Genomic DNA, 27,688 nt, shown 5'->3' on the forward strand with positions numbered 1-27,688 from the left:
GGGAGAGAGGGAGGGACAAGGTTCAGGGAAGGAGGGGCGGGGCCGAGAACAGCGCCGCGAGTGCGAGAGCCGTGGAGGGGAGGAGGCCGGTGACCCCAGGCCGGGACCTGTGCCCTCCCTGAGGCGTGGGGAGGGGGCCGGCCGACCCCCGACCCCGAGTCTCGGCATTCGTCCTCTTCTCAGGAGTCCGCCTCCCCCTTCTCCGAGCGATCCTCGGATCCCAGCCCATCGATGTCCGCAGCCCCCATGAGGCGGAAGGATGGGGGCACCGGAGGGGACGAGGGCTGCCCTCTGGCACAGTCACCCTCTTCTTTTCCTGGACCCTGACTCAGTGCGGACGCAGGACCCCTCTCCACCCTCCCCTTCCCCGTGCCTCTGGAAGGCCTCGGAAGGGAGCCAGACAGGGGACTGGGTCTGCGGGGCGGCTCGTGCTAGGCCAAGGGTCTTCGGGCCTGGAAAACCGAACGAACCCCGGGAGCTGAGCGGGGCAGCAGGGCAGCCCGAACTGCAGAGGTAGGGGAGCGGGTAGGGGGATAGGAAGGTAGGAAGGCTCTGGCTGTGACGTCATATGATTAACCCTCTCCGCGCCCGGCCAGTTGCCGTCCCCTCAGTGGTAGAAGTCTTGAAGCTGACTGGTCTGGAGAGGATGGGGTGGTGCTAAGTATAGAGTCCCCAGCAGAACCCCGATTCTGGGGTTCGAGGCTTGGACGGGTTGGCACCCCAGCAGGCGCCCAGTCGTCCGTCCCAGGAAGGCCGCTGCACGCTTCGTAGATGTCCATGACATCAACCAGTGGGTGAGCGTCGAGTGCGGGTTCTGATGAGCGTGTCATGTGTTCATGTACTATATATGAAACCACCTGCGTATTTGTGCGTGAAGGGTGGGATGAACGGGAGACTAACGTTTGCATGTGCCCCCCACCCCCGCACCCCGTCTGCGTTGTTCACAGCAAGTGCCTGGGTCGGGGGCGGAGAGCTGGGTGCACACCGCCACTCGGCGGCAGCCAAGAGCGTGGCATCTCAAAGCTTAGTTTTTCAGGACCTAGGTTTGCCACCTACTTGCCCCAGGCTCTATCCCATTCTCAGATATCCCAACCCAGAGATTTCGCATACTGGTTTGGGTCCCCACCCCTCTCTGGACATTCTTGCTGAGGGTCAAGTCTTCGCCTCTGAACTTTTGATTCTGCGATTCCTTCCTCCAGTAATTACCTTCCTCATTCTTCTCCTAGCTTACACTTAAGTGTCCCAAAACTCAGCTCCAATGCACTTCCTCCAGAGCTCTTAACCCCAGGTATGACTCCCTTTTTCTTTTTTTTTTAATCCCAGAGCCTGGTAAGTGTCTGAAGAACTGCCTTGAGGCGCTCGGATCAGTGGGACCCGGGTTCAGCTGATAGACGCGGGTTTCCACCAGGGGGCGCGAGGACTACGCGTCTTTTCACTACGTCCACCAGGGGGCGCCTCCGCCCGCTCCTGGCGGTCCGGGGTTGGGGAGTCGACCCACGGAATCGCCCCTCCCAACTGGGAATCGCACAGCTAAACTATTTGCATAATCTTGAAAGGGCCGCTCTGAGTGGTTGAGACATATAAACTGAATCTGAAACGGGCTCTCTCATTGGCTTAAATTTTCCCCTCCGCTCCGCGTCCCCATCCCGGCCAGATTGGGCCCGGAGGTCAGTCGGAAGCCTCCGGCTAGTGGCGAAAGAGGACTCAGGTGTCCCAGGAGAGGACTCCGAGGGGTGAGTGCCAGGGGGCCGGGCGGCCGGGCCAGGGTGCGGGGTGCCAGGCTGGGAGACTGTTCGCCCCGCCCTGACTTCTCGGCTTGCCCGTTCCCCTGTCTAGGAGTTGGAGAGGTGCATCTAAGTGGGACTGGGACCCTTGCCACCTGCCACTCCACCCACCCGCCGAGGTCCTCTTCATCCACCCTGGCTCAGCCACACTGGGGTAGGAAGGAGTCTCCTCAGCCGCAGTTTCTGACCTGACTTCCCGAGGTATCTCACTCAGGCCTCTAAAGAGCTTAGTTTGCCCCTCTAGAAAATGGATCAGTGGCTTACGGAGGTGTGAGCTGGAGGCCTGCTCACACAGAGACTTGTTCTTGCAGAATCGCTCAAAAGTAGGACCCCAGGGATCTGTGCAGCTGAGTATGGGTACCGAGAATGAAAGCCCAGAACCGGACTGCCAGAAACAGTTCCAAGCCGCAGTCAGCGTCATTCAGAACCTGCCTAAGAATGGTGAGGGCACAGGGGCTCGGGTTTTGGGGGTCAAGACACTGAGGTCTGCTTCCCAGGAGGTGCTGATCTCTGAAGTGTTTGCAGACAAGTCCCTGCCTGGGCTTCCCTGGGAGTCCCCTCTGCCTCCTGCCCCTGTCCAGCTGCCTCGGGTGGACCCCTCAACAACTCTGCCCTCTGCAAGGGTGGTCCTCCCCCCACCTCCATCCTCTTGGAGCTGGGGTTGATGCTCTGCCCTCCACTTCTTAATCCTTTGCCCAGGCTCTTACCGCCCCTCCTACGAAGAGATGCTACGATTCTACAGCTACTACAAGCAGGCTACCATGGGGCCTTGCCTGGTCCCCCGGCCTGGGTTCTGGGACCCCATTGGACGATACAAGTGGTGAGCTCCCACCGGCCGGGCAAACATGCCTCAGCTGTCAACCAGATTCTCACAGCCCTCTGTCCCCCAGGGACGCCTGGAACAGCCTGGGCAAGATGAGCAGAGAGGAGGCCATGTCCGCCTACATCACTGAGATGAAGCTGGTGGCACAGAAGGTAGGGAGAGGCTGTGGGCTCCTCTCTGTCCCCAAACTCCCAGCCAGGTGGCCTGCCCCCACTCTTCCTGTGCTGACCCCCATTATGTTTCCTGCAAGCTGACATCTCCGTGGGAATTACCACCGTCATGCTGTCCCCCCAACCCTGACTGGGTACAAGGTGGAGGGGTATGAAGGCAGGAACAGGGTGGAGGGGGCCCAGCTCAAGGAGGATAGGAGGGCAGTGGTGGGAGGGGCCAGCTGCTCCTCAATAGACCCCCTCCCCTACAGGTGATCGACACAGTGCCTCTGGGTGAGGTGGCAGAGGACATGTTTGGTTACTTCGAGCCCCTGTACCAGGTGATCCCTGACATGCCGAGGCCCCCGGAAACCTTCCTGAGAAGGGTCACAGGTCAGGCCCCCAGGTTGGGAGCTCCTCTGCAATTGCTAAACTGTTTTAGGTCCAAGCTGAGGGGGCTGATCAGTGGGAGGGGGCCTGGGGGCAGAGGGCTCCAGGTGATGTCTCTGTAAGTCCCCCAACCATGGCCCCTGAGGGGTAGGTCTCAGGCAGAGTCCTAGCTAATGGGGAACAGGGGCCTGATCTCACTAGGGGTTGCCAGTTTCTTCCCACCCCACATCTGCGTGCCATGTCTCCGCAGGCTGGAAAGAGCAGGTACTGAATGGAGACGCTGGGGCTGCCCTAGCGCCTCCCTGCCTCCCCAAGGAACCAGCACCCCCAGGCCCAGGTCAGTGTCTGAGCAGGACGGGCAGAGGGCCAAACCCAGGCAGCCAGGGTTGGGGGTTCCTCCAGGCGGGGTAGCGGGAAGAAGGCTGGATGCCATGCTGTGCCCATCACACCTCATGCCCACAGACACTGAGACCTCCTCTGCTCCCAAAGGCCACAGGGAAGCTTCTGGGACTCCTAGGCTTCTAGGGCCTAACTTCTGGGACCCATCTGCTTCCTGTGGAAATATCTCTAGTGTCCCCTGAATAGGTGCCTCTGCCTAGTTGCACACCCCTCCCTTCCTTCCATAGCCTCCCTCTTGTCACTAACCCTACCTACCTCCTCCCCAGAGTCCCAGCCACCCAGGGACCTGGATTCCGAGGTTTTCTCTGATTCCCTGGAACAGCTGGAGCCTGAGCTGGTGAGACCCCCCCCCATTCCACCCTTCCTGCCTCCCTGAGCCCTGGCTGCTCCAACAGCCCCCCTTGGACCTTGTGGCTTGTTTCAGCAGGTTTGGGCAGAGCAGAGGGGCGCCCTTGGAGGAGAGCCTGACAGCAGAAACAGCCCTGTGCCCCCCCCAGAGAAAGGTGAGCCCCTGCCAGACTCTCACCCCCTTCTGCCTTCCCTGTCTTTCTGGTGCCCCAAGCCTTCCGCTGGCTGCCCACTTGGGGCAGAGGTGAAAGTCCACCACTGGGCACTGGAGAGAGCAGCCTGTGCCCAGGAAGGGTTGCCAGACACCAGCCTGGATGAGCAAAGTCCCTTCCTGGCCTCCTCTCCCTGAGGGCCACCAGGAGTCTGTACCCTTGGCTAGCACTGAGGAGGGGCAGCTGGGGTGGGAACCCTAGCCCAACTCTCTCACCTACAGGTGCATGGCCTTGGGAGTCATCCTTTCTCCGGGCCTCCCATTTGGGACTCTCAAAGAACAACGAGTTCTCTCCTATCCCTTTCTAGAACTTCCACTGTGCCATGTCCCATAAGGGGCACTTTCATAGATATTCTCTCCTTTATTCCTCTGAGCAAGCAGCCCTGTGAGGGAGATGACATCTTCCCCTAGTTTTCAGATGACAAAATGAGAGTTCAGAGAAGTGACTGACTTGCCCAGAGTCACACAGCTAAGTGGCAGTGCTGGGATTCAAACCCCTGGCAGCCCTGTGACTCAGCCCCATGGGTGGAGTTTACAAGAGTCACACTTGGTATTGGGACTATGCTGTCCTCTTACTCTTCCCTGGACCTGCCCCAGCCTGCCACCACCCTGTCCCTAGCTGAATCGCCTCCTGAGTCCCCTTCCCTGTGTATCTGTTGTCTGCAGACGGGTTGGATGGCAACCTGCTGGGGCCCCAGGAATTGGACGCATGGCTGGTGGGGACAGTTCGGGCCCTGCAGGAGAGCATGCGGGATGTCCAAGGGAGACTGCAGAGCCTGGAGAGCGTGTCTGGTCCCCGCAAGCAGGTAAGCCCCGCTGAGGCCCGGGGCAAGACGGGGGCAGAACTCTGAGGGTCTCTATTCTGGGCTCCTCATCCAGCCACTTCTGTCTTTGTCCCTAACTCTCTACCTGCCCACATCTCTGCCTTCTCGAGGATGGTGTCGCTCAGGTTGCAAGCAGAGAGGTCAAGGGTCTGAGGCGCTTCCATCCTGGAAAGGAGAGAGGGAAGGGCCCTCCTTTCCTGCTGTAAACTCCCTCTGCCTCAAGAGAGACTGAGCTTGAGGACTAATTCCAGCAGTTTGGAAGGGCCAGGATGTGTGTGCTCTTTGCACTGAGGCTGGGGGGTCCCTGTTGCCCTGTCCGTCAGGACTTCTGTTCTCAGATTTAGGGCTTGCCCCTAAACAATTCAGCGCTTGCATCCCCCCTCCTTGACTCCTAGATCTGCTCCCCGCTTACACCTCTGCTTCTGCAAAATACATAACAGCTGCCGCTTCTGGAGCCCCAGCTGTGTGCCAAACGTTACTTGGATTATCTCATTTAACCTACACAAGAACCCAATGAAATAGTTCTTTTCATTTCCCTTTTACAGATGAGGAAACTAAGGCTCTGAGAGGTTGAGTAATTTACCTAGGGGCACACAGCCTGGAAGAGTCTCACAGAGCTGCAGTGAGAATTAGATGGGACAGTTCATGTAGGTGCTTGCCCAGTGCCAACACACAGGAAAGCCTTCTCGAATGGGGTTCATTGTTGTTTTTATTATTATTAACAGTAAGTAATAGAGCTGAGAGTGGCCCCAGGTCTTTCTCCCTCCAAAGCTGGCCACCATTAACTCTGGGTGGGTCTGCTCTTGAGAAGCTTGGGGTGGTGGGGGCAGGAGAGGGCTGAGTGCTGGATGTGGGGATCCCCGATCTCCCCTGCACAGCGGGTGTCAGCCAGGGTGGCAGGAATTTCCTCAGCTCCACGGTGGCTAGCCTTTCAACACCCACCCCCCAGGGCTTTATTTATTTTGTTTACCTTTTACTAATTTTATATGCTGAAAATTTTAGATTTCTACCCTGAAACACTTGGGTTTGCATCACTAAAAATAAGAACATTCTACTACCTAGCCCAAACCACAACATTTTATCACACAATAATTCCTTCATATCATCAAATATCCAATCCAAAATCGATTCTCCCCAGTTGTCCCGAAATTGCCTTTTCCAGCCGCTGTCTGCCCAGTCCAGGAGCACCTGCTGCATCTGGTCCCTCTGTCCTTTAAGAGTCTTTTAGTCTAGACTAGTCCCTTTTCCTCGCTACTGACTTGCTGGTGAGACTGGCCAGTGGTCGTGTAAAATGTTCCGCTTTTTGGGTTTCTCTGATTACACCCTCATGGCTAGTTTACATGACCAGATTACATCAGAGGTGATGTTCTTCACATTAGGGGACACATATCTGGAGGTCCCACCATTAATGATTCTAATGTGGACCACTAGCATGGATGAAGGAGTAACAGTCTGATGCCCCCATTGGAAAGTCACGTTTTCCTCTCGCAGCCAGGGAATGTCCAGTTCTCCATCAACCCCATTTGCCAGATGGTTTTTTCTAACAGTTGATAGATAATCCATGCCTGGATCAATAATTTATTTGGTGGTTGCAAAAAAAAAAAAAAAAAGGTAACTTTAAATTCTATTATTCCTTTAACATTTATTAGCTGTCATTTTTCTGTCCAGTTTCCCTGATCATCTAGGATCTCCCTGAAATACAGTGCCTTATGGAAAGACAGAACAAATGCTTAATTCTTTTTCTTTATCTATTTTTAAAGCAAGGAGTTGACTTAACAATCACCTCGATAGTGACAAATTTCCAACTTTCTCTTTTTTTGAGTATCATTATGGACTCATGGATTGTAAAGATTCAGTATTTCAATCAACTGCAACCATCATTCTTTTTGATGCTCAGATTGTCACAACTTGGGTCAGTGGACACCCTTTCAAGCTGGGTCCTATGTTCTCATAACATGACCTCATTAATCTTTAAAAGCTTCCTTGCTTTCTGGTACAAGATGTCCCACATTCACCTCTACCTTCCCTTCTCCACACCTGGAATCAATCACTTCTCCAAGGTGCCCTGGCTCCTTTTAACAGAAAATGATATTTAGAAACTAAAATCTGAGCACGGAAGGTCCTCATTTGAAATATGTGGCCCATCATTTACAATATGGGGTCTTCCAACCATACCAACAGGGTCATTGCTTTGTGGCCCAGAGGAGACAGCCTATAAGCCAGTCTGTCCACTAGACAGCCCCTCCAGCCTTCTTGGCACCTGGGATTGCCCTGGGAGGAGGATGTGGGAGGCAGTTGGAGCTCAATCCTCAGGGACACAAGGAGCCCCAGGATCCCTTCCCTTCTAGTGGTGCAGATTTGGGGGCAGGGTCTTCTCTGCCCCAGTCCTCACAATCTGCGGGAGGCGGAAGCTGCCCCCCACCCCCCGAGTTCCGGAAGCAGGTTACTAAGGAGGGCCCAGTCTGTGCTGGCCTGGGCTGCCCCTGACTCGCTCCCTCTTGGCAGCAGAGGCCCCAGCCCAGTGCCCGGCCTTGGCCCCTCAGGCTCTCGGGTCCCATGCTGCTCTTCTTCCTCCTGTGGCCCTTCATTGTCCAGTGGCTCTTCCGACACTTTCGGACCAAGAAGAGGTGACTCAATGGCGGAGTCTCTGCAGCCAGTTGAGGAGGCTATGAGCCCCTGTCCTGCTGTACCCTGAGCCTTCCTAGGGTTTAGGAGAAGAACAGCATTAACGCGCGCCCTCCTCGCCAATCGGTGTTTGCCTTGGCACCCCTCCCCTAATGCAGGGGCCGGAAAAGACCCCACCCTTCCCTGCAGCTTCTCTTGGACGCTTCCTCCCTTCCCCTCAAGCACCCCAGGCTTCCTTGGGAGGTTGCATTGGTGGTGCACGGCCCCAAGTCTGAGTTGGTTGGTGACTCGGGGGCGGGGCTGCTGGGTCTCAGCCTCTGCCCTCCCCACCCTTTGGGTCACCTGACTCTTCTCCCACCCCAGCCTCTCCCCATGGACGCTCAGCTCTTGGGCAAGTTGGGACTTGGGCCCGGGCCTGGAAGAATGATTGGCTGGGAGGCTGCGGGAGGGAGGCCAGGAGGCCCGGCCGAGTTGGGGGAAGGCGGGGAGAGCAGGCCCCGGGGGAGGGGAGTGAGGTCCGTTTTGCCGGCCTCCCTCTCCAGCCGCCCTCCCCTACACACTCAGGATGCCTTCACCGAAGATTCCCTTACAAATGAATGTTTCACGAAATAAAATAAAATCTTAATCTTCTGCCAACTGGATCCCCACGGAGTGAGGCGGGAAGCCGGTTCCGGGGCGCGCGAGGTCCAAGTCCCTTCCCTGCCCCTCCCCCAGGGTCCCTGCGGACGGCCCCGAGAGGCCAACGGGCGGCGTTCCTACGGGAGGAAGACTTTCCGTCCTCCCTGGGCAGCGAAGGGACACAGGGGCTGGAGGAAACGCGGACCCGGAGGGACAGCCGGGGTCCGCCGGAGGGGCGGGGCGGGGCGGGGCGCGGCGCCCGGGGGAGGGGCCAAGGGCACGGCCCCGCCCCCAGACCCGTCGGGGGTCCGGCGAGCCGGGGGTGGCGGGGAGGAGGGGAGCTGGGCGGAGCCGGGGCCTGGGTTCCCTCGTCCCCGGAGAGAGGGCCGCTGCTCCCTGCCCCGCGCGCTGGGCCTAGGGTCGGGGTCCCGAGACCGCGGCCTCAGGAGTGCCCATGGCCCGCTTCCCCCTCCTCTGCTGCTCGCTCCTGGGGCCCCTCCCCGTGACCTCCGCCCTCCGGCTTTCCCAGGGAACTTTCTGGATGGCCAAGACGCGGCGGGAGGCTCGCCGCGCCCCACCCTGAGGAGTGGGGGCGAGACCCTGCGGGGGAGCCCCGGTCCGGGGCGGCGAGCGCCCGCGTGGGCACAGATCCCCGGTGCCGCCGCCTGCTGCAGGCTGCTCGGGCTCCGAACTTACTTCCCTCACTGCCTGGCGGCCTTGGCCTCTCTCTGGTCAATGACAGTCCGGTCATCGCCCCCTGGGCCGCCCAGGCTCTAGCCCTGGCCCGTATTCGGTGGGGAACCCGCCACTCAGCGCCTCCCAGCGTTGGCGTGGCAGAGGCCCTTGCCAGGGTCCCCACCCGCGGAGGGCTGCAGCAGCCTTGAGGCCTCTGCAGCTGTCACCACCTGGGCCCCAGGCCCTTCCTGCCCCTGGGTGAGGAAGAGGCAGTTCTGAAGGTCCCTCCTTGGAGACCCTTAAACTCATGAGTTCCCTCTGTCAGCCCCTGGCCTTGACCACTGCCTCAGGCTTGGCCATCATTCGTCCCACTGGAAGCCACCGTCACTCTGTCAGTCCTTTTCTCAAGGCGAGGAGGGCATCCCTCAGAACAAACATACAGGCCCTCCTGCTCCGCCGTCTAGCCCAGGGTTATACGCAGAGAGGCTCAATATAAACTCCCGTGTTAAGGGTGGACAACAGCAGGGCAGTGGGAGGGACCAAATTGGTGCTGGGGATGCAGTCGTGGGACAGAAGCCAGCTCCGCCACTTGCACACACTAGCTGTGTGACTTGGCAAGATTCTTAACTGCTCTGAGCCTGGGTTGCCTTGTTTGTGAAATAAGGATGATCTCTTCACCATAAGGGAGTCCTGGAGTTTAAATGACCAGGACTGTAAAGTGCCTGCCAAAGGGTTAAAACTCAGCCAATATCAAGGTGCTGGGCCTCGTTTGATAGAATTCCAGAATTCCACAACATATGACACCACCTAGAATCCCACCCCTGCCCCAATATGACAAATGAGCCCATACAGCTGAGCCCTGTCCAGCAAACTGAGGCTGGGCTCAGCTGGACCTTCCAAATCTCCTGATTGAGGGTACCCAGGAGTCCTCTTGAGTCTGAAAATGTAACAATTTGGAGGTCTCTGACTCCTAGTGAAATTCGCCGCAAAAACCCCTTTCCCCAGGGAGCTCCCAGTGTGAGGGGCAACTCTTGCTCCCAGAGAGCCTCCTGCATGACTGATGGAGGAGGGCAAGCTTTTCAGATAGACCTGAGTTCTTGGAAGCCGAGGGAAAACAGGCTGGGATGGTCAATTTCAAAACACCTGGACTGCCCCAGAGGCACTCTTGCTTGCCTCTCCCTTTGGGCATGCCGGTCACTACCTCCCCACTGAACCACTCCTGAGTTCCCAGACAAGTCCTTTCTTTGGAGGCGATGCTTGCTTTTCACAGAATGCCCTTCTTCATGCCACGGTTGCCCGAAAACTCTTCATCCTTCAGAGACAGCGAAAAAGTCCCCTCCCCCATGAAACCTGTCCACAATGCCTAAGCAGCTTGGCTCACCAGCTCCTACCGGGATTTTCTGCACTTGCCATTTTGGCTCGCTGTGGTTTGATGCTCTCCACACAGTCCATGAGCAGCAAGGATGACGTTTTATTTATCATTGTGCTCTCCTAACAAGTGTTTGCTAAAGGAAGAAATAAGGGCCTGAGTTAGGCTGGTGCTGTTAGGAATGAACAGGAACTAAATCCAGAGTTCTTGAGAAAAAAGGGAATTTTGTGTTTAGGAGAAAAAGTAAAATGGCACAGGGGTCACAAAGACCTTTGCTCCTGCTGGAATTGTCACTTAGTTGTCCCATGACTTTGGACAAGTCACTTAACTTCTCCGAGTCTTAGAGATTTCTTATCTTTAAAATGGAGACAATAATTCCAACCCTAACTCACTGGGCTGTAGCGGGGGGTCAAATGGTTCTGTGTGTAAAAGAACATTATACAGTGGAGAGTGCTTGGAATGTAACACATTACTGTGAAGGAAGAACCCAAACGGGTCACTGGGTGTGTGGCAAGAGAAAGAAACTGGGATTACTCCGAGATTTTAGGCCTAAGTGATTAGAGTAGAGGGTTTAGGCTACTCCTGGGCCCTGTCCTCTGGGCAAGAGTTTGTAATCTGGAGAATTTTCTCAAGGATAGTATGTGCTCCTACCCCCCTGCGCGCGCGCGCGCGCGCGCACACACACACACACACACACACACACACACTCTCCTGGGCCAGAATCCCCTGCCCCCATTTCTGGGCAAGGCCTCCTCCTTGTGGCTATGCCTCCTTCTCCATGTTGCTCAGCGCCCTGTGATGAGAAAGAGCCTCTGTGGATGATACCCCCTTCTCTCTCGCCTAGCCAGGGTTGATTTTTTAAACCTGTTATTAATTTCGAACCCCTCCCCAACAAAGAGGCTCGTCAGCCTGCCCCGACTCCTGTCTGGGCTCAGAAAATATTCCCGGTCACCTCGGAAGTGAAGAGACCAATTCGGCCCCAGGAGGCCATTTTCTTCGGCAGAAGCTGAGGCCCAGGAGGCAGAGGCCTCCCCGCGGGCGCACATCCCGCGTTTCCCGGATCCCAGCCCAGGGGAGAGTCTCACGGCCCACCATTTTGCACTGGTCCCTGGGGCGGCGGTGGCCCTGAAAGTCTAGGCTGGGGCTGGGATTCGGTCACTTTTCGCCCAAGGGTCCTGAAGCCAGTCTGAGAGTGGACGTCACCCGGGACTCGAACCTGCCTTCTCATCTTCCGAGGCCTAGTCCGAGGCTACTGTGCTAACGCGGTCACACTGTCCCTTTAAGGCGGCACTTTTTATTCTTCATTTGTTTACTTCTTCATGCGCTTTTCGTTTTTTAAAAAATGTGTTCACAATTTCCTTCCGCAAATGTCAGTTCCAGGCGCTAACCACATACCTTGAAGACATTCCTGTAATATTACGAATCGAGAGTTATTAGCCGTGGGCCAATATCTCTCTTTATAGGATTTAATCCTCTTTTACACTTTAGGGACTACTTTTTAGGAATAAACCATTTTTGCTTTAGTTAACAAATGTTTATGACCTTCAGAACCCTTCCGCTGAGGACACAATACGATAATAGCCTTTAAAACGCACCTTTTCATAAAAATATTCTCTGTGGGCCCTCATAGGCCATGGAATCTTCTCGTATTCCTGAAGCAGAATGGTATGGTCCAGAATCCGCCCCATCTTCTCTGCGATTGGTCTTCCTTCCGCGGGGAGACGCGTGCCTCTTAACCAATGGTCGCTCACGTTTCTCCAGCGAGGGATAAGCGATGGAAGGAGGCGGCCTGGAAGACGCCCCCTACGCGTTTTGGGATTGGCTACGTCGCACGGCGCGCAAGGACGGCGGGCCTGAGCGATGAGAACTACGACTCCCAGCTTCCTGCGATGGGGACTCTGTTACGCATGCGCGTGGGCGGGGCCGACAAGCTTCTATATAAAAGGGGCGCAGAAGGCTGGGAGGCAGCAGTTGGAAGTTGGCAGGTGGAGAGGCAGGTTGGGAGGGGAAGTCGGGGGAGGAGGCGGAAGAGGCGCTGTCGGAAGGGGGAGGAGGGAGGGAGGAAAAGAGGAGGAGGCGGAGGAGAACTGAGCTGAACAGAGCATCGAGCCAAAGGGGAGATGAGTTTGTCTGTCCTCGGCTAAGGCTCCGGCCGGGCCTAGGGAACTGGGAGCTCGGGTTGGAGCGACACCCGTGGAAGTGGGAGGAGGTGGCTCTGGGACTTTAACCCCTTGTGGGCTCTGCGGCAGGGGATTTAACCCTTTGTGGATCCGGCCCCTCGGAGGCAGCGTCATCGGGTAGTTTTAACTCCTTCGGGGCTGGGTTTAACCCGTTGGACGCAACCTTATCTCCTTGCCCACCAACTCCTCGATCGTGGGGGCGCTCTGCGGGGACGCTTGAGGCCCACCCCCTCTCCACATTACGTACTGTTCCTGCTGCTGCACCCCTTTGGACCCGCTAGCTGGCTGCGCTGTGGGCGCTTAACCCTTTACTGACTTGAGCTCCCCAAGTTGCAATTGGAGTTTGCTGACAGAAGGACTGGCTGAAGGCGTCACTGCAGGAATTACAGACCGAAGAAGACTCGGTTGGACATTTTTTAAAACAAAAGAAAAACCTCTTTTTTTAAGGACCTACAGCCAAAATTTTTCAAACTTCTAGAAGAGGACTCTCTTAGCCATGGCCGAACCACTTTTGTCGGAATATCAGCACCAGCCTCAAACTAGCAACTGTACAGGTGCTGCTGCTGTCCATGAAGAGCGGAACCCCGATCGCCCCCCAGGCGCGGAGGAGCGGGTGCCCAAGGAGGACAGTAGGTGGCAATCGAGAGCGTCCCCCAAGTCGGATGGCCGTCCGGGGCTAGAGGGGGAAGGGAGCCTGGAGCCCCAGCCGCCTCCCCTGCAGACCCAGATGTGTCCAGAATCTGGCTGCCTGGTGGAAGCGGGCGAGAAGAGTCATAATGGAGACGACTTGTCCGCTGGCGGCGCCCCCCCGCCGGTGGCAGGAGGGGAACCGAGACCCGGGGCCGAGCCGCTCGCCCAGCCATGTCCTGACTCTGAGGCTAACAAGTTGGGGGCTCCTGCCGCAGGGGGCGAGGAGGCGTGGGGACAGCAGCAGAGACAGCTGGGCAAGAAAAAACATAGGAGACGTCCCTCCAAGAAGAAGCGGCATTGGAAACCGTACTACAAGTTGACTTGGGAGGAGAAGAAAAAGTTCGACGAGAAACAGAGCCTGCGAGCTTCGAGGATTCGAGCCGAGATGTTCGCCAAGGGCCAGCCGGTCGCGCCCTATAACACCACGCAGTTCCTTATGGATGATCACGACCAGGAGGAGCCGGATCTCAAAACCGGTCTGTACCCCAAGCGAGCCGCCGCCAAATCCGACGACACCAGCGATGAGGACTTTATGGAAGAAGCGGGGGAAGAGGATGGGGGCAGCGACGGGATGGGAGGAGACGGCAGCGAGTTTCTGCAGCGGGACTTCTCGGAGACATACGAGCGATACCACGCGGAGAGCCTGCAGAACATGAGCAAGCAGGAGCTCATCAAGGAGTACCTGGAGCTGGAGAAGTGCCTCTCACGCATGGAGGACGAGAATAACCGGCTGCGGCTGGAAAGCAAGCGGCTAGGCGGCGACGACGCGCGAGTGCGGGAGCTGGAGCTGGAGCTGGACCGGCTGCGCGCCGAGAACCTCCAGCTGCTGACGGAGAACGAACTGCACCGGCAGCAGGAGCGAGCGCCGCTGTCCAAGTTTGGAGACTAGACTGAAACTTTTTGGGGGGAGGGGGTAAAGGGGACTTTTTACAGTGATGGAATGTAACATTATATACATGTGTATATAAGACAATGGACCTTTTTATGACACATAATCAGCAGAGAAAATCCCTCCGGCTTTGGTTGGTTTGGTAAATTTAGCTATGATGTAGCTTGCTGTGCTTTCTCCTGTTCTTCAATTATGTGAAACTCAAGGGTTGCTTTTGTTTTCCTTTTTAGAAGGTCTTTTTTTTTAATGTGTAAGTAATTTGACCAAGTTATAATGCATTTTTCTGTTAAAAACCCCCTCCTTAAACGGATCAATAAGGTGGCCAAATTTGAGAACCATTAAATTCATTCTAGTTATAATAAATTTAATATTTGTAAATGTAACATAGTTTGTGTGATTTCTAGAGCTAATTCAAAATAGTACTGATTTAATTTTATGAGATTGCACTTGGGGGGTAAGGGAATTATTGTCAGTTTGCAAAAAGAATTTTTAATGGGAAAATTTTCAATTTGCCCGAGTTTTCCCTTGAATGGGTTTCAGTGTGCAAAAATATACAGTTCAGGCAAAATATAAAGTTTCATTATCTGCAGTACTTAAGTGTGCTTGCTTTCTAGTGCCTTGGTTTTCTTTCTTGATGCTGGAGAAATAAACCAGCTTTGGGTGTTTGGGGAGTAGAAAGTGGCTACAATCAGAAGCTTAAAATTTAATTCTGCTTTTCAATAGCCTTTCAAAGCTTAACAAAAATGTAAACCTAACTTGGAAGTTTGTTAGGTTAGACAATTTACAGCTTCATTTCATTCTTACAAGTAGGTTTTTAGTGACCACCCCCTCCTCCCCCAATAAGGCTGGAATGAGTTCCTTGATGCCTGGAAGAGGCTCTTGGTAAACCTCTTGCTTAGTGCAAGCAATGGTTAGATAAACCTGGGCAGCTCTTTATGATGTTGAGAGGTAGGGAATATTGGATTTATAGAGGAAATGGCTGTTTGGGGCATTCCAAGGACTTACCCTAATTGTCCAATACTTAGGGGCTCCCTATACCAAAAAAAGGAATAGGAGCTGTCCACCTTTCCATGAGGGTCAAACTAAAATTAGAAATGCCCCTCACTGCAAACCAAATGTAAAGCTTCTGGTTACGGAGCTAATTTAAGTCCTTAGGGGCTGAGTGGGAACCCTGTACAGCCGCTATTTTCAGTCTCCTGCACTGATAGCTGCTTAGGTTCTTGAGAAGTTCTGCTCTTGAAAATGCAGGGAGGCCCCTAGGAATTAATTTCTGCCTCAAAATTAAGGTAGTAAGAAATTAGATTCTTCCCTCCTGTCACCATCATTAACCCAGCCCATCTTTACCTGCCCTGTGTCAGTGTTTCCCTAGGGCAATGGCATCGCTAGTACAGGGGTTCTGGTCTTTAACTGAGGGCCTTAGAAATGATAGGGGGCCTTGGGGTCCATGAACCCCACGAAATTACACATAGAATTGTGTTACATGTACATTTTTCTGGGGAGAGGGTTCAAGAGAATCATGAGATTGTCAGACTCCTTGAAGGTTAAGCACCCCTGCAAGGAAAGAAAAAAAACCCTTCCACTGGGAAGCTTGCTTTTGCAGCTAAACGAAATAGTGGAGGTGGTGGGAACTTCAGGAGAGACATGCATCTTACGATGCATAAGAAGCATATACAAATCAATGAATCAAAGGAAATTATGCTGGTCAAGACTGACTCAGGGCCTTCAAAGCTGGACTGAGCTGGCTCTATTCTGGCAGATGGTCCACTGGAGACAATGTATAACCAGTTTTTCCTTTGGCCTAAAAATTATATTAAATGTCTATTTTGAAATAGTTTTCTTCGTGTTTTTAATTTTCCTTCTGCTATGACGTCATGCAGCAGTCCCAGAAACTCGGCTGCCCAGTGGAAAGGCAGCAACACTGCCCTCTGGCTTCACAGTGCAGAGCAGAAGCCTCATTCTGACTGTCCTGTAGGATGCAGCAGTGTTAACCTCTGATTCTAGAACCTCTTCTTAATAAGATGGATTTAAGTATAACGATCTTGTTTCCCCTACTATTAGTCTTAGAAAGACTCTGTAAGTGCATTTATCATCAGAAAAAAAGTGTGTTTTAGGAGAAAAATTCGGTCCAGTCTTTAAAAAATACAAATACTTAGTTTTTAGTAACTCTCATAAATTACTTTGATTTACCCTGAGATATGCAACTTTCTGTCTGAATTTTGCTTTCAAAGGCACTGGCGTCTTACTACATTGCATTTATGTTCTTAGAATGGTGAAGTTTGTGGGAAATTTCAGTTTTACGTCAACACTTTCTACATTGAAACACCTGACTAGCATATTGCTCTCAAAGCAGAGAGAAAAGACTTTTAATTACTATATTAACAGGAGTGTGTAATGACAAATGATCCTCAAGGCCGCTCTAGCCTTAACTAAAGTCCTCTCTGCCAAACATTTTAATTGAGCTGCTCCAAAGACCATGCTTACACACTGGCAATTTCAGTTTGTTCCCTTTCTCATACTGGGACCTGGTTAATCCAGCCAGGGCAAAGCACTTCCCAAACGTTGAGAGAGCTGGCTGGACAGCTTAATCCTCCTTTGAGTAAGGAAAACTTTTCTTGGGCTAGCCTGTAACATAAAGCGGCCCTCAGGAGACAAGACCCTTTAGATTTCAGTTTGTGGGACAGAAAGCCAGGCAGTTCCAGACTGGTTTAGTTCTGAAAAACAGACTAGGCATCTCTAAAGAGAGGAAACATCATAAAAATTAGACCAGATTAGGAGTCAAAAACTAGAGTCCTAGTCATACCTTTAACATATACTAGCAATGCAACCCTGGACACATCGCTTATGCTCCGAGCCTCATTCATCGTCAGCAAAATGGGGCCGTGGCTACTTTACATAACTGCTATAAGGATTAACCAAGATAGCATGAAAATGTGCTATACAATAGTAAGGTACCATTGGTATGATTATTATTGGTTCTTTTTAAGACCAGAGCAGTTGCCCACTTGATCAATATTTTAATTTTCACTTCATCCAGAATAAAATAAAAATCCTTTGCTTGGGGAAATGTAAATAAATATACTTTACCCTAATGAATTCAAAAGTTAGAGAAACCAAAGAGGAAATCCACAGAGATAAAAAACAAAATCCACATCTGAATAGTTCACCTTCAGAAAATCAAGAGCTGGCTATATTTAGTCACATATTAGGTAAGGCACCACAGGTATCCCCCTGGCCACTTTCCAGAACAGCTGGCAACAAATATCCACACAGTGTGATGGAAAAGTTGGCTGGAGTTAAGATAGCACTTATACCTAAGCACATTTAAGTTTGTGGGTTTGGGTTTTTTTTGACATTAATTATTTTTCACATTTGACAAAATCATTGGAGTAAAATTCCACTTTACTATTCTTTCGCACATAAAGTAGAAATGTTGGATGCTAGAAATGAAAAGTAATTCAAATTCAGGCCCTGAACAGTGGGATCTGCTGACCAAAGGGTAATAGTCATACTTTGCAAGTGGGACAAAATATACAGTCTAGGAGGCAAAGATTCAATCTTTGGCCAATTTTGCCAGTTGTCTTTGAATATTGGAAAGGTTAGAACCTCATTCCACTTCTTGTTGGAAAAACAGAGGCTGCGTTTATACAGATCAATAATTTAGCTCTCACAAATCCTCCTGAATAAACTCCTTCTTGGGTTTACTCAGAGGCGGTTCAATTATGACAAATGATGTAACAACATGGACAAGAGCAGGAATTATCGTAGTAATTTACTAATAAACCTTTGCACACCAACAAAATTCTTTCCAATGGTTGAGCTGCTACACGAAACTGTTGGAAAGTGTTTTGATAGCCAATGTGATCTTTTTCTCAATACAACACCAAGAGCAGTTACATTTAGTTAAAATTTTTTTCAAAGAGCAAAAATTCAGAAGGGAATTGTAAACTCTCATCTGAACTCATATTCTATTTGACACATCCACTGACTTTGTGTGAAGCGTTAATAAGCCCTGGGTCTGCAGTGAGCAAAAAGGATATTCCTGAAGGAAAATGTGAGAGTTTCAGAGTGCTCCAAGCACAAGAATTTGAGAAAATGATAGCATCACTGCTCTTGTAAGCTACTCAGCAGAACTTGTCCCAGCCTCCAGAGGGTCAGAGGAGATTAATCTGAAGTTCCGAAGCCTACTTTAAACACATAATTCTGTATACCTGAATAACTCCAGTACAACTTTCAGGCAAACGCAGAAGATGGAGGATGGAAGGGAATGTCTAAGAGGTTAGTTCTACTTTCCTCCTTAGTTATTACTAAAAGCGTACTTAATAAAACAGCAAAACATTTGAACTTAGAAAGGACAGGGCTGGCCTGGTGGCACAGTGGTTAGGTTCACACGTTGAGCTTTAGCGGCTGGGGGTTCATCAGTTCAGATCCCGGGTGTGGACATGACACCGCTTGGCACGCCATGCTGTGGCAGGCATCCCATGTATAAAGTAGAGGAAAATGGGCACAGATGTTAGCTCAGGGCCAGTCTTCCTCAGCAAAAAGAGGAGGATTGGCAGCAGATGTTAGCTCAGGGCTAATCTTCCTCAAAAAAAAAAAGAGAGAAAGGACAGAGGAGGATGGTGAGAGCTAAACACAAGAGAGTAAAAAACTGATTAAGTGTGGAAATCAAATAGTTCAGAAGCAAGCACCTTCATCTTGAAGAGGACTGCTGCAAAGAATCACTCCTACCCGTCAATGAATCCTGCTCACACACAGCCACTAGTCCCCAGGGGATGGCCATCAGGGAAATGTAAAACATCGAGGACTTCACAATGACAACTGCTTGGTACCCCCAAGAGACTGACCCTTGTTAACCCTATTTGGATGGCCACCCTTTGTGCTGCCATGGGCAACCAAAGCCACACTTTGGTAAGGCAGGCCTCCCAAATAGCCTTTGAAGCAAAAGTTCTGAAGTTCCCAAATAACGAAGTTATAGCAAGTAAATGTTTACATAGCTACTAAGGAGTAGTGACTCCTCAAGCTATTTATGAGGGAGGCAGCATTGATACCATTTTTAAATTAGGAAACTGAGGCATATAGGGTTTGTAGAATTTGTCATAAACCACAAAGCAACTCATCTGAAAGGGAAGAGCTAAGGAGGAAGTTGAAGGGCTGCTGAACATTAGGTGGATAGACTCAGCAGCAAAACGACCAGTTTGGCCTCATCTTCAGGATTTGGCCTCTAGTCAAGCCAACCAAGTCAGTGATAGCACACACAGAAATTGAACTTGGAGTTCCTAACTTCCAGTCCTCTGTTTCAGTCAGTAGATAACCAAGGGACCATTAATTTTATTCCCAACTTTTCTTATCAAGGAATGGAAAAACTTATGGGTCAACCTTAAGGATGATAAGCTTTCTTCTTTATAAATGAGTAACAAATTTCTGCACCTGGTACAGAATTCTCCACTTAGGAGCATCCAAAGGTTTAACTAGATTACTTCACAATGGAGGATGAATCAGTCTGGGATCCTCCTTCATTAAATTCTTCACAGAACCACAAAAATAATCTTTAAAGCCTTTTTCAGTTCCTATGACTAGTTAACTTAACTCCTACCAAGTTAGTGTCAGCATTTCCTAACTTGCATTATCTCTTGATCTGGAGAACAGTGTAAAATGAACATGACGTAGGTCAAAAGTCAACGTACGGTATGAATCAAGTACACTAACGCTTCACTTAGGAGTAAAGGGCTCAAATTTTGGATTAAGAATTGGAGGTGACCTTGATATTTTTGCAATCTAGTTCTAAGACTTTCTCTGAGAACAGATGGGGGGGTCAGAGGGAGAAAACAGTTAAAGCTATGAACTGTCACTCTTACAACTTACAAAATTACTTTAATAGGAGGGGCAGGACTTCAATTCTGAAGAACCTTTCAAGGTTCTTACTATTAAGGCCAAAGGCTTAGGATGAGCTGACTATCTGTAACTGGCAATGAGATTCATCACAGCGCACCCGCAAATGTAAAGTTCACTGCCCACTCTCCTATTTGAGTCTACCTAGGCATAATTTTTTTTTCCTTGAGGATTAGCCCTGAGCTAACATCTGTGCCAGTCTTTGTTTTATATGTGTGTTGCCACCACAGCATGGCTGAGAAGTGGTGTAGGTGCAGGAACGAGGGAACTGGCTCCCAAAGCTGAGCAAGCCTGGACTTAACCACTAGGCCACAGGGCCCGCCCCTACCTAGGCATAATTTTAACTGACTTTTTGGAAAAAAATTAAGACATCCCTAAGCAATAAATCTCTCTGAATTTAGATTTCAAGTAGTAGGAAACCAGCTGGTTTAATCGGCAATTCAAGAAAAGAATTTCACATCAATCTTCAATCTTTAAGAAGCTGCTACAGCTGTAACATAAGGTTGAGTGTTTATTTTTTTCAAAGCAGGTCTCCCCCACCCCGCAAACGCCACATAGATGAAGTAGCTCAAAACTGTAATTTCTATTTTGGCAGGACCTAGGACCTACAGAAGTGATTTTCTATTCCTTGGAGTTTCAAAATAGATTCCCTAACAATGCACCAATGGCAAAATACTCCCCCATTTTGTTTAGTTTGTGGCAGAAAAGTTCTTTAAACCGGAAAGAATTGGTCGTCTCATAAAGATTACATTGGAATTAGTTCTTTTTCTCCTCTCGGAGGACAGCCATTTCTCCGAAAGTTTTAGTAAAAAGTTATGGCTCAGATTTCAAAATGCAAACAGATGTTCCTGAAGCACCCAAAATGCGCCGCTCCACTTTTATTCCCAGAGCCATGGTGACTCTAAGTTATTTTGTGTCCCAACCCTGTAAAGGGCAAAAACCCATCCCCCTCTGGTGTAAACTTTCAAGAGAAGTGGAACAGCACACTTTCGGAGTTCCCCAAAGTGGCTGGCGACGTGCGAGGTCAGGTCGTTCGGAGAACGGGGGCTGGAGAGGAGAAATCTTGAGGGCAAGAGCGCTCAGAGATTTCCAAGCACTGGGCTCGTCACGGTCTCCACGTGCCCCTCTCGGGCGGGTCCCAGGGGGGTTCGTGATTGCTACAGGAGGAAGGAGGCTGTGCTTGCCGCAGCCCGGGCCGCGGGACGGCCTGGGGGTACGGGGGAGATGGCGGGGGCACCGGGCTCTCCGCCCTCGGGACCGCGGCCAGTGCTGCGACCTCCGCCCTCCCCCGCGGCGCCAGCCCTTGGGACCTGACGTCGCCCCCACCTCGCCCGTCGAAGTGGGGGTGCCGCCATGCCGGGCCTCAACGCCATGCCCAGGCCGAATGGGGGTGGGGAGGAACTTGGCAGAGCTCGGCCTCAGGATCTGCGCCCCAGGGGGAGGACGGCAGAGGGGAGTCGTTTCACCCGGTCTCTCCCTAACCGGGGTCTCGGGAAACACGCGGTAATTACCCAAGAACCCCGCCCTCCGTGAGAGGCGAGGCTGTGGGGCTGCCGGGACGGTTTGAGGACCGGGCCCGGCCGGGGAGACGCCAACCTTCACCCCCCCGGCCCCCGGTCCCACTCCCCGCCGTCTCCCGGCGCCGCCACTTCAGGCAGCCCACTCGGCCCGGCCTCTCCCCGCGCCCGGACCACCCCCCATGGGGTGCTCTCACTGCGCAGCGAGTCCCTCCGCTGCCTCCTCCCAGCCCAAAATGGCGGCGGCGGCCACCGATCTTCTCGTCGCCTTCCTCTAGGACCGAGGATCCCTCCGCGCCCACGGCCCCTCCCCTCTCAGCCGGATCTATTTTCTGCCCTGTAAAGATTAACGCCATCAATGAACTCTTTAATTGCGCTTGGAAAGGCGGATCTCGTTGTCCTTCCGCACAGCTAATCGTTGACGAAAGGGGGAATATTGGCAGACGAGTTGGCCAATCAAAGGAGGTATCGGTGAGCGCGGGACGCCGCTCGCGCAAGGATGGATGGGTCTTGGAGTTCTCGGTGTGGCTGTTGACGTGACAGGATGTTGATCCGCCTGCCCAAGCTAGAAGAACTACAATCCCCAGCAGGCATCGCGCTGCCAGGTTGTCCCCTCCCCCCAACCCTAGTGCCTGAGCAGCTTGACCAGAGAGCTGCTGTAACTGCAGCGAGAGTTAGGGCTGAGGCGCTGGGAATTGCACAGACAGGCGGTTGTACAGAAAGACACATAGATGTAGTCGTGTGCATAGCCCCTGACAGCAAATAGGTCAGTTCCGCCTTTGCAAAATCTCCTTCCCGGACCATTTCCCCGTTTCCAAGGAATCCATCCTTTATCCCAGTTGGGTTTCCTTCCCAGCTGCTTGTAGTGCAAAGACTTCTCCTTCCCCTTTTCTGTTTCCCGTCCTGAGAGGAAGGAGGGAGGCAGGCCAGGCACTGCGGATGGAAAGACCTCAGCCCCAGGCTCGGCCCAGGCCCCAGCCGTGTTTGTTGAGGCATTGATTTGAGCCCAGCCTTGGAGAGGGGGGAAGGAGGAGGGGGGAAGGGGGAGGGGAGAGGGGAGACTGCAGTCCAGGTTGGGGCCTCCGGAGGCAGTGGGGAAAGGACGCCTTCTGAGCCTGCTAGTATTTTCTCATTGGAACCACTGACCCACTCCACTCCCAGCCTTTCCCGGTCATCGCTGTATATTCGCCTCTCCGGGCAGGCAGTCTCCTGGTTGTTGGGGGGAACAAAGCTTAGGCCTACTTTCCTAGCTGCCAGCCTGGCCTCAGTGACTTCCAGAAGAACAGTATAGGATGTAAGCTCTGGCCTGGGGCCTGAGGAACAAATCTGGGAAGATAGCCCCTTAATTCCCATTTGGCCCCTTGCTGGCTTGAGGTGTGAAAACCAGGGTGTGGAGGCGGCCATCAGAGGCTTCATATGAAAATGAAGGTCTTGCTACAAAATGGCTGCCACTGCCTTGGTAAACAATACCGGGGCAGCCAGAGTCTTCCTGAAAATTCTACTTCAGGACTTCACTTTCTGTTATTTAAAGCAGGTGTCACTAGTTAAAGGCATCTGCTGAAAGATTTGGAACTTTCAGAAGAAGGTGGCTACTCCGAAGCAGACTAACTGTAATACAGAGTCACCAGCAGCCCTGGAGGCGGCCAAGGTAAGCCCCACCCTCCCAACCACCCAGGTGCCCTGGACATGGACCTGCCAACTGGGATCCTGGCTTCTTGTCTCAGATGTGTTGGCAGATTTGGAAAAACCAGTGCTTTTAAGTGAGTCTCTACTGTGCTCTGGGCAACATGTCAGATGCTAAATCTGTGGTATCTCATGAAATGGTTTCAAGGTAGGAATGACTTTTCCATTTCGAAGAGGCTAGAGTTCTGAGAGCTGAAATACCTAGAACCATGCAGCCAGCAAGCAAAAGACCGAGGGTTTAAACTTAGGTCCTCTGACTACAGAACCCTGCCTTGTGTTTTGTCCAGGCTGAGAATCAAGTTGGAAGCAGGCAGAAGAGTTTGAACAATTGGTTCATAATTTAGGATGGGGGTGGGTGGTAGGATGTCACCCAGGAGAGAGGGGAGAGACAGATTATATCAGGCCTTCAGAGAACATCACCTGCTCATCAGGAAAGAGGAGCCCAAACCCTCTGGGCCCATGTGTTCTCTCATTGCTCCCACCTAGCCCATTCTTCTCCCCTAGCCCACAACTCCTATAGGTGAGGAAGGAACTCAGCTCGCTGACCCACCTACTTAGCCACTTCCAGTGTTTTCTGGATTTATTTAATTTGGAGTTCATGGCATGTCAGGGCTAGAAGGTTCAGAAAAGGCAAATGACTCGCCAGATCACACAGCTTATCTGCAAAGTGGTAACTGTGGTAGGGGGAGAGGCCTTCAGGAGGGAGGCAGCATGTGGAGCTGAGGGGCAGGGCTGGCTTGGGTGGAGGAAAAGATCACTAGGGGACGTTTGCTGAGAGCTGGGAGCAGGTGAATGATTGTGCACGCACACACAAGCCACCCTGCCTCAGAGTCCCAGCAGCCTTGCCTTTTTCTCAGGGACAGAAGCTCTGTCTCACTTGGCCAAAGACACTGGTGGAGCCAAGGCCTGTCGATTGATTGATGGTCTCCCTGCGGGTGAAGTAACAATACAAGACAACAAACACCACACACACCCGCACTCTCCAACATTCCCCGTCCCAAATTACGAAGAGAACTTCCGAGACTCCAGAATGCACAGAATACCCCTCCACTCTTCCAGGGCTGCCATGTCACCTGGTACACACTCTGTGCACGTGTGGACCCATGCTTGGATGCCTCTGAACCATGCGTTGTACATTATAAAACAACATGCCAGTGGTAGTGGTTATTATTAGAATTCCCCAAACCACAAACTTCAAGCAATTCATTCTCCGTCCCCCACACGCCCACCCTCACCACGACAGATAAACAGATGCCCTGAACACACACTGTCTTGACAGAATCCTTCCCACCTCTTAGATATATTCTAGAATTCTCTCATCTTCTTCACCCTAGAATGACTGAAAGGAGAGTCTCGTGTTCTAATATCTTTTGGATCCCCCTCTCTTAGGGGTTTATGTCATTTAACATGTATTCATTGAGCACTTACCTTGGCCATGTGTAGGGACACAGTGGTGAACTGCACAGATGAGGCACATTCTTTTTTTTTAAATTGAATTATAATTGATGTACAATATCCTATTAGTTTCAGATGTACATCGTAGTGATTCAATATTTATATACATTACAAAATGATCACCACAATAAGTCTAGTTAGCATCTGTCACCATACAAAGTTATTACAATATTATGGACTATATTCCCTATGCTATCCATTACATCCCTGTGACTTATTTATTTTATTTTATTTTATTTTATTTATTTTTTTTTTTTGAGGAAGATGAGCCCTGAGCTAACTGCTGCCAATCCTCCTCTTTTCGCCAAGAAAGACTGGCCCTGAGCTAACATCCGTGCCCATCTTCCTCTACTTTATATGTGGGACGCCTACCACAGCGTGGTGTGCCAAGCGGTGCCATGTCCGTACCCGGGATCCAAACCGGCACATGCGCACTTAACCGCTGCGCCCCGGGCCGGCCCCTATTTTATAACTAGAAGTATGTACCTCTTAATCTCCTTCACCTATTTTGCCCACCCCCAACAACACCTCCCATCTCTGGTAACCACCAGTTTGTCTCCTGTAATGAGTCTGACAAGACACATTCTTACAGGAGGAAGACAGATGGTAAATGGTAACGTGCTAAATGCCACATGGGACATTAACTGTGTCAGGCGATAGGGAGGCACTGGGAAGGGGAGATGAGGGGACTACTTTAGGTTGGGTGGTCAGGGAGGGCCTCTTTGAAGAAGGGACATTGGAACTAAGCCCTAAAGGATGAAAAAGAGTCAGCCATAGACATAGCTGGAAGCAGGATTGGCTACATAATTTGTGGGGCTCAGTGCAAAGGGCTCTTTATTCAGAAATTATTAAGAAGTACAAGACAGTAACAGCAGAGCATTAAGCAGAGCATGGGGCCTTTATGAACAGGGGCTCTGTGTGACTGCACAGGCCACTTGCCCGAGAAGCCAGCTCTGTCTGAAAGGTAAGCGCTGTAGGAAGAGGGAAGAGCAGTGCTCCTTGGGCTTCTGATCCCAGAAATGCATCAGCAGGCACTTTCCATCCCATTTCCTCCTTCTGCTTCGTTCATTCAAACAGTATTTAGTGAGTGCCTACTCTGTGCTAACTACTGTTCTAGGCATTGAAATTACAGAGTGAAATACACAGGCCAAATTCCTGTTTTCAGCCTGAATTTGCGTGGGGAGGGTTGGGGGCAAACAGTAGCAGGTAAGCCCATGAACATACAGATGGGGCTAGAGAGGGACCAAGGTAGCTGGGTGTGGGAAGGTCAGCTTCAGGCTGGGTGGATGGGGAAGGATTCCACCACCAGGGACAGACTGTCTGTGATCCGTCCTCCATTGTCCTCTCTCTTAGACTTCTGGCGCCCCTGGGAGCCCCACAACCCCCCCTGAGCCTCATGACCCTGGTGGTTCCCTGCCCCTGACACCCCAGATGGAAAGCCGCTTGGAGGAGGAAGATCCTCCTGGGACTGGCGGTGGCCTGGGCTGGAAAACTAGGGGTCCCTGGACCCGGAGCCCAGGGAGCTGCTCGGGAGAGGCCGTGCTGGGCCGGAAGAGGCACCGACGGCGGCCATCCAAGCGCAGGCGGCACTGGCGGCCCTATCTGGAACTGAGCTGGGCTGAGAAGCGACAGCAGGATGAGAGGCAGGGCCAGAGAGCCTCCCGAGTCCGTGAGGAGATGTTCGCCAAAGGCCAGCCCGTGGCCCCCTACAATACCACCCAGTTCCTGATGAATGACCGAGACCCTGAGGAGCCCAACCTGGATGTGCCCCATGGGGCCTCCCACCCAGGCTCCAGCGGGGACAGCGACGGGGGCCAAGTTCACGGTGAGTTCCAGCAGAGGGATTTCTCGGAGGCTTACGAGCGCTACCACACCGAGCGCCTCCAGGGCCTCAGCAAGCAGGAGCTGGTGCAAGACTACTTGGATCTGGAGAGGCGGCTGTCACAGGCCGAGGAGGAGACAAGGAGACTGCAGCAGCTGCAAGGGTGCATCAGCCGGCAGCCCTGTCGCCAGGTGGAGGAGCTGGCTGCTGAGGTAGAGAGGCTCCGCACGGAGAACCAGCGGCTTCGGCAGGAGAACGAGATGTGGAACCGAGAGGGCAGCCGCCACAATGGAGAGCCGGGCACCTAGGGGTACCCCCCAGCCAGGTTGACCCAGGGAGAAGGTCCTGTTTCATACACACTCAGGCCAGCTGGGTCTCAAGGAGGCAGGAGGCAGATGAAAACCACTCTCAGCACCCTTGTGCCCCCTGAGAACAGCTAAAATAGGGTCAGACTTCCACCTTGTCGTTTCCACAATTTATTCTTTTTTTAAAAAATATTTTGTTTTTCCTTTTTCTCCCCAAAGCCCCCCAGTACGTAGTTGTATATATTTTAGTTGTGGGTCCTTCTAGTTGTGGTACGTGGGACACTACCTCAGCATGCCTTGATGCCTTGATGAGCGGTACCATGTCTGCGCCCAGGATTCGAACCAGTGAAACCCTGGTCCATCAAAGTGGAGCGCACAAACTTAACTACTCAGCCATCAGGCCAACCCCTCTATTCTTTTTTTTTAAGGAAGATTAGCCCTGAGCTAACATCTGCTGTCAATCCTCCTCTTTTTGCTGAGGAAGACTGGCCCTGAACTAACATCCATGCCCATCTTCCTCTACTTTATACATGGGATACTTGCCACAGCATGGCTTGTCAAGCGATGCCATGTCCACACCCAGGATCCAAACTGGTGAAACCCTGGGCCACCGTAGCAGAGCGCACGAACTTAACCACTTGGCCATGGGGCTGCCCCCCTCCCCCCTTTTTTTTTTCACTAAGGAAGATTCACCCTGAGTTAACATCTGTGCCAGTCTTCCTCTGTTTTGTATGTGGGTCACTGCCACAGCATGGCTGCTGATGAGTGGCGTAGGTCTGTGCCCAGGAACCAAACCTGGGCTGCTGGAGCAGAGCACACTGAATTTAACCAGTATGCCACGGGGCCAGCCCACCACAATTTATTCTTTGATATCATCTTATTTTTCACAAAGAAATTAAATGGTTTTAATGAGATCAAATGGGAGTGGCTAGGATTGATTTCACTAGGGTTGCTCTGAGAATCAAGCACATTTCATCCCTGAGAGGTTTGGGACTAGGGTCCCAGGTTCCCCTTGCCCCAAGCCTGGGAGGACAGCAGGCTCT

The 27,688-nt window shown here is 52.1% G+C and overlaps 3 protein-coding genes and 2 long non-coding RNA genes across 9 annotated transcripts; 3 read left to right on the plus strand and 2 right to left on the minus strand.

Moving 5' to 3' along the window:
* The first annotated feature begins 33 nt into the window (after window positions 1-33).
* On the plus strand, window positions 34-7,699 carry ACBD4 (acyl-CoA binding domain containing 4). Of its 5 annotated transcripts, XM_044744466.2 has the most exons (13): window positions 735-794; window positions 1,227-1,288; window positions 1,655-1,733; window positions 1,837-1,985; window positions 2,096-2,225; window positions 2,484-2,604; window positions 2,675-2,759; window positions 3,029-3,149; window positions 3,397-3,483; window positions 3,812-3,882; window positions 3,970-4,048; window positions 4,771-4,910; window positions 7,434-7,699. In XM_044744466.2, the coding sequence occupies exons 5-13, from the start codon at window positions 2,138-2,140 to the stop codon at window positions 7,557-7,559; spliced, it is 918 nt and encodes a 305-aa protein (XP_044600401.1). In that variant the 5' UTR covers window positions 735-794; window positions 1,227-1,288; window positions 1,655-1,733; window positions 1,837-1,985; window positions 2,096-2,137; the 3' UTR covers window positions 7,560-7,699. The 5 variants fall into 5 exon arrangements, with proteins under 5 accessions (XP_014704892.1, XP_070339486.1, XP_070339488.1 ...); XM_014849406.3 differs by lacking the exon at window positions 1,227-1,288 and having other exon boundaries at window positions 34-794; window positions 1,324-1,733; window positions 3,973-4,048; window positions 7,437-7,699; XM_070483385.1 differs by lacking the exons at window positions 735-794; window positions 1,227-1,288 and adding an exon at window positions 59-513 and having other exon boundaries at window positions 1,324-1,733; window positions 3,973-4,048.
* On the minus strand, window positions 7,494-11,947 carry LOC123275982 (uncharacterized). Its single transcript, XR_011493882.1, has 3 exons — window positions 11,811-11,947; window positions 10,228-10,351; window positions 7,494-7,629 (listed from the first exon to the last, which is right to left on the minus strand). It is a non-coding gene; the product is annotated as an uncharacterized lncRNA (long non-coding RNA).
* Window positions 11,948-12,184: 237 nt separating this feature from the next.
* Window positions 12,185-14,357, plus strand: HEXIM1 (HEXIM P-TEFb complex subunit 1). The gene has a single exon (XM_014849409.3). The coding sequence runs from the start codon at window positions 12,892-12,894 to the stop codon at window positions 13,972-13,974; it is 1,083 nt and encodes a 360-aa protein (XP_014704895.1). The 5' UTR covers window positions 12,185-12,891; the 3' UTR covers window positions 13,975-14,357.
* A 5,999-nt stretch (window positions 14,358-20,356) lies between these two features.
* LOC123275984 (uncharacterized) lies at window positions 20,357-21,670 on the minus strand. Its single transcript, XR_006512187.2, has 2 exons — window positions 21,578-21,670; window positions 20,357-21,020 (listed from the first exon to the last, which is right to left on the minus strand). It is a non-coding gene; the product is annotated as an uncharacterized lncRNA (long non-coding RNA).
* Window positions 21,671-21,924: 254 nt separating this feature from the next.
* HEXIM2 (HEXIM P-TEFb complex subunit 2) lies at window positions 21,925-27,555 on the plus strand. The gene is given in 4 exon segments (XM_070483926.1): window positions 21,925-21,985; window positions 22,915-22,952; window positions 22,954-23,028; window positions 25,872-27,555. Coding segments are annotated over 4 exon segments (951 nt in total). The 3' UTR covers window positions 26,649-27,555.
* The last annotated feature ends 133 nt before the right edge of the window (window positions 27,556-27,688 follow it).

The sequence above is a fragment of the Equus asinus genome, chromosome 13 (genome assembly GCF_041296235.1).
Source record: "Equus asinus isolate D_3611 breed Donkey chromosome 13, EquAss-T2T_v2, whole genome shotgun sequence".
Lineage (NCBI taxonomy): Eukaryota > Metazoa > Chordata > Mammalia > Perissodactyla > Equidae > Equus > Equus asinus.

Bases quoted from the DNA above. Each gene is read 5' to 3' on its own strand.
- ACBD4 (XM_044744466.2), top strand. From the start codon at position 2,138: ATGGGTACCGAGAATGAAAGCCCAGAACCGGACTGCCAGAAACAGTTC. The intron at 2,760-3,028 runs GTAGGGAGAGGC...CCTCCCCTACAG, and splicing joins TGAAGCTGGTGGCACAGAAG to GTGATCGACACAGTGCCTCT. The intron at 4,911-7,433 runs GTAAGCCCCGCT...CCCTCTTGGCAG, and splicing joins TGTCTGGTCCCCGCAAGCAG to CAGAGGCCCCAGCCCAGTGC.
- HEXIM1 (XM_014849409.3), top strand. From the start codon at position 12,892: ATGGCCGAACCACTTTTGTCGGAATATCAGCACCAGCCTCAAACTAGC.